Here is a 7929-nt window from a genome sequence, read left to right on the forward strand (position 1 = left end):
CAAGCTCAACAAGCAAATTGGCACAAACCCAAACCCAAGTCCAAGCCTAATAAGACAAATGGGTACAAGCACAAGCCCAATAAAGGCAAATGGGCCCAAGCACAAGCCCAATAAAAGGCAAACGGGCCCAAGCACAAGTCTAAGCCCAGTAGGCAAATTGGTCCAAGCCCAAGCCCACCTAAAGCCCACAAAATTTATCTATAAATAGAGACATTTGTCTTTTGTTGAAGGAAGAATTGAAGCTCCAAAATATTGAAGCTCTGAAGAATTGAATATTCAAATCTCAAGACGTGTAAGTTCTTATCAACTTCGAGATCATCATCTTCTGAAAGATTGAAGATTTGGAAGATCAAACTTTTTTTGAATTCCAGAAGACCAAAGTTCAAATCGAGTTGCAATTCCACGAAATATATTTCTTCGAAATCTCGTGTGAACACCTTCATCTAAAAATTGTATGCTACATATTTTCTCTCTCCCCACGACGCAAACACCATTTTTTCAAGTGATATTTCTATAGCATAGATTCTTTATTTGAAAGTTGTAAGGCCCAAAAAGATTCCACTTTCTTACCTAGCTCAACCAACCTCAACTATATTCTTTCAACTCCAAAATAATAAATATAATTTATGTATCTCTTTATATCGTTAAAATAACAATAATCACAAATTATATAGCATAAATTAAAAAACATTCCAATTCTTTATATTGGTGGTTGAATGAAAATTAAAAAAACTTAGAAAGATTGTCACGTGGTCTTACGGTGGCATAACATAACTAAAATCATAAAACTTACTTTTATGAATACTCCTTTTATTTGGCTAAAGTTCTTAATTCTTAGTTATATTTACTACACACACAAGGGGAGGTGTCTTATATTATAGATAAAATTACGATTCAATCATTTTGTGTGTGTGCAGCATGAAAAAAGAGGCAAATGGCCGACATGTCGTCCCTTGCGAACCCTCGTTTCTTTGATTTCCACGCACGTGCAGCACAATCCACTAGTCTTTTGGCCGACATTTCTCTATTTGGTGTTGTAGAAACTATGTGAACCGCTTCTTGATTCGACATGACGTCCCACACCTAGTGAAGAAGTAGTAGAAATTTAGGAACACTTATATTGATAGAAGACAAAGCTAATTTTTTTTTATTAATTTTGTAGAAATTTGGAAGAAAAATGATTTTTTTTAATTTTAAAATAGATAATTTGACAAAATATTTACCATATGTATAGCAAAATTTTCGATATAATAAATATTGATATACTTTAATATCTTTCTCTAAGTAATATTGATATAAAGTGATGAAGTCTATCAATTTCTATCATTAATAGAATTTAAATTTTTAATATAAATTATAGATATTTTAATTTATTTTGCAATTTTTAAAAATACTTTCATTTTTTTCAACGGATATTTTTCAGCTCTAAATTCTATCAATTTATCATTAACTAATTTATATCCCTCAAATTTTGAAGTTACACAAACACCTTTTCTAACTCAATTTTGTAACAACATGATCTTTTAAAAATAAGTAAACATTTCTTTTGCATTCAAATATCTTCCTTTGTTATCTCCTCTCCATTAGTGATTTAGAAAATCAAAATAAATTTTAAAAAGCAAAAAAAGAATAATTTTTAATTTATTATTGTTTTTTTTTTCTTCTTAGTTTGGCTAAGCAAAAGATGCAAATTTATGGTAAAAAGTAGGAAGAAAATAAGGTTAATTTGTAAAAAATAAAAAATGAAAAAACAAAGTGGTCAATGAACTTGCTTAAACAAACATACCCCATCGGTGGCGACGATGACAAACTGATCCTTCGTGGTAATGACTCGGTGGCTGACATCGGGCACAGAAATGAGACCGTATTGCTTGGAACAGTAGTCCCCAAAGGCTCTTGAAATAGCCAAACCTGGAGTCCCAGAGTCAGGAGTCCATACTCTATAAACCCCAGGTTCGTCCTTTAAACATAATACTTTCCCTTTTGATTGCTTTATTCTTTCAGCCTCCTCTGCCATATACATAAAACCCAATTACAAACCAACCACTCCTCAATTTCCACATTTTATTTTCGAAAATTAAAGTCTAAATTTTTAACGCACATAACCTTCTACTAAGTTGATATAAATTTGTAGGTTAATAAGTTGAAAACAGTAAATTTGTGTTTGAAATATTAAAGTTATAAGAAGTATGTAGTAATAAGATCGAATTGCTTGATAATGGTGAAAAGTAGAGTAGACGACAAAAAATATAAAGTTACTTGATGAATATAAAAAAAATGAAAAAGATCGAATCATGATAAATATGCAAAATTCTATTGAAGTTGAGTTGTTTACGTTAACTTCATAAGTTGATAAGCCAAATGACCCTCCGTTTTTTATTTGATCACATTAGATAACAGATATATAACTAAACAAGGCTAATTTAAATTTATTTTACTTGTAATTTTCATAAATATTTTAAAACTTCTATTAGAATAAAATTAATATATTATAATAGTTTAGAACTAAAATAAAGATTTTGAACAATATCCCGTGATCCAAATCTCTATTTTAGGTCACAATCACATATACAAGGAATACTTTTATTCTAATAGTAGTTTTGAAATGTATATAGAAAGGTTCAAATGTTACAACTTTTGAAAAAAAATAATATAAATGTCTTTAAAAATAAAAAATAAAAGTTAAGAGGTACTGTGACACTAACACTCCAACATTTGTTAGACATGTATTAGTGCAGCAAATGTATTAAATATGAATAAAATTTGTAGTGTAAACCTATACAATAATGATAATAAATTTAGTGTAAATTATATTCATAATTAAATTTGGTTATTTTGTATTCACGGTCAATACATCTAATCGACTTATTTTTTAATTTATCTTTTTGTATAAAAACAATATGTTTGAAGTTGAAGATATATGTATGTATATAGATGTATATGACTACTAACTTAATTAACATCAAGTAAATAAATAATAATAAAGGAATTTTGATAGAAGAGTCTTTTAAGTTCTAACCAGGCAAGTTAGGTCTAAAATCAACTGAAAGTTGAATCGATTTCAAGCACCCATCATCAGAAGTTACAGCTAAGACAGCTCGTGAATCACCAGCATTTGCAACAACAAGATGTCGACCCTGAAATTTAGATTCATACCAAAAACAACTGAGAATCAAATTTAAACTCGAAAAGTCAATAGAAAATAGTGTCTATTAAAAATGCAAACAAAATTCTCGTTGGTTGATTAATTAGTCAACATAGAAATTAACAAAGACTTCAAAGTGTTGTTTGATAACGGTTTTGATTTTATTTCATGTAATTCTAAAATTTTGCACAGTTAATTAAAAGATCAGAATTTTCAACCAAATTCTAAAATATAAAATAAAATTTTAAAAACTACTCATACTTTTATAACCTACCCATAATTTTAAATATTTGAATTACACAACAAAATAATGGTTCTTTGAGTTTTTTATTTTAGTTTTTAGATATTAAGCTTATGAATATCTCTCCTTCACTAGATTTATTGTTTCTTGTTTATTTTTTAAAATTAGTTTAAGACTTGATCCTAATTTAGATTCAAAAAGATTGAGAAATTGTTTTAAATCCAATAATTTAAAATCATAAAATTTATTTTAAATTAACCAGCAAAGAGTGTTGAAATGAAACTATTTCAAATTTTATATATTTGAATGATAACAAAAAGAAGAAAAAGAAAAAGTATCAGTAATTTACTAACACAAACATTTTAACTGTGATATGTTAATTAAAATTTAGAATGGTGAATAAGTAAAATTTAATTTTAAATTCTAATTTCAAAATCATTCCATTTTCAATTTTTAAAAAATATATATTATGAACTAAAATCTCTTTCCAAACAAACAAGTAAATATATATGTTTAATTTTCAAAAATCATATACTTACGGGAACCAAACTTTTAACATTAATTATAGGTTCAATTTTAAAAATTTAAGTAGTAATTAAGAACTAATTAGTTACCTGTTTAACAACGGTTAAGGCAGTGGTGCCACTATAAAAGGAATCAATACGAGGGTGTTGCTTGAGCTCCTCATCAATGGTGGCATAAGTTTTTAAGCAAGATTGCTTCCATAGGTTGAAAGGAAAGAGATGGGTTTGGTCGGTTTGCATGGAAAGGTTTTGTTGAATATTGGTGAGTAATTGAGAAGGTAATGATTTTCTGACTTGTTTGCTAATCATGTGACCCCAAGGCCCATGTCCATCAAACATCCCACATAATACCACATCTCCCTGGCAACCCAAGTCCTGTATACACATCCACATAAATATGATCAATGTTAAGAAAAAATTTAGATCCAATTTAATATTTTAAAGTATATAATATAGGAAACAAAATATTGTTTAAACCTTTTGCTTGAAAATTCAGTAGAAAAAAAGAAGAAGAAGAAGAAAAGCTACCTCCCAAAGAACAAGAGAATCTTGATTAATTCCTTTGTTTCCTCTCTTGGAGCAAACAGAAGCCATATCTTCAAACTTGCTGGTTTTAACACTTCCAGATAAACAAATCATGGATTTGTTCTTTCTTCCCTCTTTACCTATTTTTTCTTTATTTCCATCATCCTCATTATTATTCTTTTTCTTTATCGACATATTTCTTACCATTTCCTCAATAACTTCCGGAAAAACCACCATCAATATTGAACCTAAGGAAATAAAATAAATTATTATCTACTAGAGAAAGTGATAAAAAATTTGAACAAATTTCTAAATATAATAGGAGTAAAACCATATATTAACTTCAACAAAAAGAAAATCACAAAAATTAAATATTAATCTCAAACTTATATAGATATATTAAAATTAGATACATCGTCAGTTTTTATAATTTAAAGTTTTGAGGTGTAATTGTATTAGGTGGTTCTTGTAATTTGTCCAAAAAAGATCTAAAACAATCCTACCAAAGATTTCTAAATCGAGAAAAACAAAGATGAATTCGTCATCAAATTCAATCAGTCCAAAGTTCTGATTACTTCTTGTTTAAAGTTCAGAAGAAAGAGAAATTTGGAGATCCAGAAAGGCAACAAAAAAATGCCGTAAACAAATGAATCTAAAACTACGAAAATTTGCAGCACTCGCCACTTTTCCAAGTAAAAAATTATTAAAAAAGGAGCAAAAGAGTGAATTACGATCCATTGAATCATTAAAATCTAAAGAAGAAGAACAAGAAACTAATTAAATTAAAGCGTACCAAATCTGAAGTGCCGCCGGAACTATTGTTCAAGCACACGACGATCAACTAACGGTAAGTTCTATATGTGTCGAAACTGGTCCGCCGGAACTACCTCCTGAAACTGATCTCCGCCGGTCGGAATCCGAAAGTTCCCGGGGAGAGCAAACTTCTAGTCGGAAACTTGAAGCCTTACGTACGCTGATTCTCCATTTATTTATTTATCTCTCTCTGCTGTATAATCCAAAGCGTCCTTTACGTGAATGTATATTTCGTTTCGTTACCGCGGGCTTCAAGCCGTACGTTGTCCTCTTGTGTGAAAGTACGATAATGACCTTAAAATAATGACTATTAGTATGGGTAGTTTGGACAATTTGAAAAGAATAGGGTTGCATTTTGAAATGTCACTACCCACTGTTAGCTGGATATATAAATTATGGTATTTTTTTTAGAAAATACACTTAGAAAAACATTATTCAGAAATTAATTAAAAGAGTAGGTTATGTCTTAATTAGAATAATATAATTTTGGTCAAGTTTCTTTTTTCTTTTTTGAAAAATTAGGTTTTTTCTTTTGTATTTTTATTTTAAAACTATTTACAAAATCTATTGAATTTTGTAGAAAGCTTATAATTTTATTTTTGCAATAGCTTCATTTCTTTTATATTTATAGCATTTTTTAAAAATTTTATTGTTACAAAATTATAATTACGAAACCACTTTCATCTAACTTGTCATTGAATGCTTTTATATTTATATGTCTATATATTTAAATTTGTATATCTGATAAAATTTTAAACTTAAATAATATACCTAATTTCCCATTTTTATCTATAAAAAAATCGTGAAAAGGAAATTTCATCACAACCCATCAATATGTACACTTTGATATCATAAAAAAGAGGGCTGGATATAATGTCTTCAAACAAAAAGGATGGATGATAATCACATAAGCAAACATCTATAACTTTATAAAAGGAATGTGATAAGAGAAACAAACACAACAAAATAGTTTTCTGAACTCAAAGACGACATATGGTCAACTTTTATTGGGGGACAATAAAGATGAATTGTAATTGTTATTGTTGTTATTATTATTATTAGTCCTTTTAAATAATTTATGAATAATGGTACTATTTTTAACACTTTCTCTTTTAAAATTAAATAAAATCATTGGAGTATTATGATTAGTATTTCTTGTTGGAATATATATATTATATGTATGTATAAAATGTCATAATAAAGATTAGTAAAAGAATAATAAAGGTAGAGTTTAACCTAAACAATGGACAACATCTTTATGTCATTACATGGACTTGGAAGCTAACTAAACAAAATTATCGGAAACTATATTTTGAATAAAATAAGTTCAAGGTCGGTAACTAAATTACGTATATATATAAGCCAAAGTATTGTATTAATTATATATTAAAAGTTGAAAAAGAAAATAAATTAAATATAGTATTTGTGTGGATGACAATTGCTAGGAACTTCAATTGAAGCTATATATGAGAGATTGGGATAGATTATTGTTATTGTTATTGTTAGTGTAATTAAAAATATCTTGGATTGGAGTTGTTGAACAAGGTTTGATTACCATACAATTTGCTTGTCTATTTCATTCATTTTAATAATTTGAATTTCCTTTTCAATAATTTATTTATTATTCATTAATATGACCATTTAGAATAAAATTGATTGAGGAATTTTTTTCATAAAGAATCAAATTAGTTTAATTGCCCCCACCATTTTCCAATAATTAAGGTTTATAAGAAAGATGAAAGATTTAGCTATCTTCATTCTGGTTAAACCATGTTTTTCAAATTGAAAACAATTTTTAAAAACTAAAAAAAAAAAAAACTGTTATATTATATATGTATTTATCATTGTGCGTTAAAATTAATGTTGCTAAAAAAAATCAAAACGAATTTAAAAAATAGAACACCTCCGCAAATAAAATTATTATAAATGAAATTAGATCAATTTAGCTTTTACAGGTAGAGATTAAAGAAAATTAAGATTTTATTTGGTAAATAGTTGACTTTTTATTTTTTATAAACAAGAAACCTATTTTTAAAATAATGGAATTTTTTCTTGAAAAATGAGTTTTCAAAAAATATATTTAATAGAAAACAAAATCATTTTTTTGTTTTTAATAAAAAAAATTAAAAAAATTAACAAAAGCAAAAAATTGAAATAGTTATAAAAAATGGCCTCAACTCTGATATAGTGGATTTCCTACTTGACAAATAACAAATTTAAAAAAAGTGGAAAGAGAGGAAGAAAAGATAAATTTGTATTCCTTTTTAAAACAAACAACTACACATTTGTATGAATGAGTATTATAAAAGTTCATTAAAAAATAATATCATTCTAGGTTTTCTTTTCATATTATTTATATTATAATTGACTTAAAATTTAAGAACCAATTTATTAATCATTTTTAAAAAGTTTTAAAAATTAAGTTTACGTCCTTCATGTAATGCAGACAATAATTTGCATTCAGATGAATTCTAAAAAAAACTTCTTTTTAAATTTTCAAATTTAAAATTAGTTTTTCAAATTATTAGTAGAATATTAAAATAATAATAATTTTGAAGGTAGAAATAATATTGATAGACTTAATTTTGAAAAACAAAACCGACACCCAAACAAAATCAAAAACTTCTATTTCCGTAAGTTGACACGAGAAGTTGTATTTATTTGTGTTAAAAAACTTTAAT

At 26.9% G+C, this 7929-nt stretch overlaps 1 protein-coding gene across 1 annotated transcript; it reads right to left on the reverse strand.

The window, feature by feature from the left end:
* Positions 1 to 676: 676 nt before the first annotated feature.
* Positions 677 to 5508, reverse strand: LOC101214034 (probable protein phosphatase 2C 73). Its single transcript, XM_004150049.3, has 6 exons — positions 5229 to 5508; positions 4439 to 4683; positions 4001 to 4285; positions 3020 to 3137; positions 1787 to 2010; positions 677 to 1083 (listed from the first exon to the last, which is right to left on the reverse strand). The coding sequence occupies exons 2-6, from the start codon at positions 4670 to 4672 to the stop codon at positions 895 to 897; spliced, it is 1050 nt and encodes a 349-aa protein (XP_004150097.1). The 5' UTR covers positions 4673 to 4683; positions 5229 to 5508; the 3' UTR covers positions 677 to 894.
* Positions 5509 to 7929: the final 2421 nt, after the last annotated feature.

Source organism: Cucumis sativus, chromosome 6, assembly GCF_000004075.3.
Source record: "Cucumis sativus cultivar 9930 chromosome 6, Cucumber_9930_V3, whole genome shotgun sequence".
Taxonomy (NCBI): Eukaryota; Viridiplantae; Streptophyta; class Magnoliopsida; order Cucurbitales; family Cucurbitaceae; genus Cucumis; species Cucumis sativus.

Bases quoted from the DNA above. Each gene is read 5' to 3' on its own strand.
- LOC101214034 (XM_004150049.3), bottom strand. From the start codon at position 4,672: ATGGTGGTTTTTCCGGAAGTTATTGAGGAAATGGTAAGAAATATGTCG. The intron at 3,138-4,000 runs GTAACTAATTAG...TCTAAATTTCAG, and splicing joins CCTTAACCGTTGTTAAACAG to GGTCGACATCTTGTTGTTGC. The intron at 1,084-1,786 runs GTATGTTTGTTT...CTTCTTCACTAG, and splicing joins TCATCGTCGCCACCGATGGG to GTGTGGGACGTCATGTCGAA.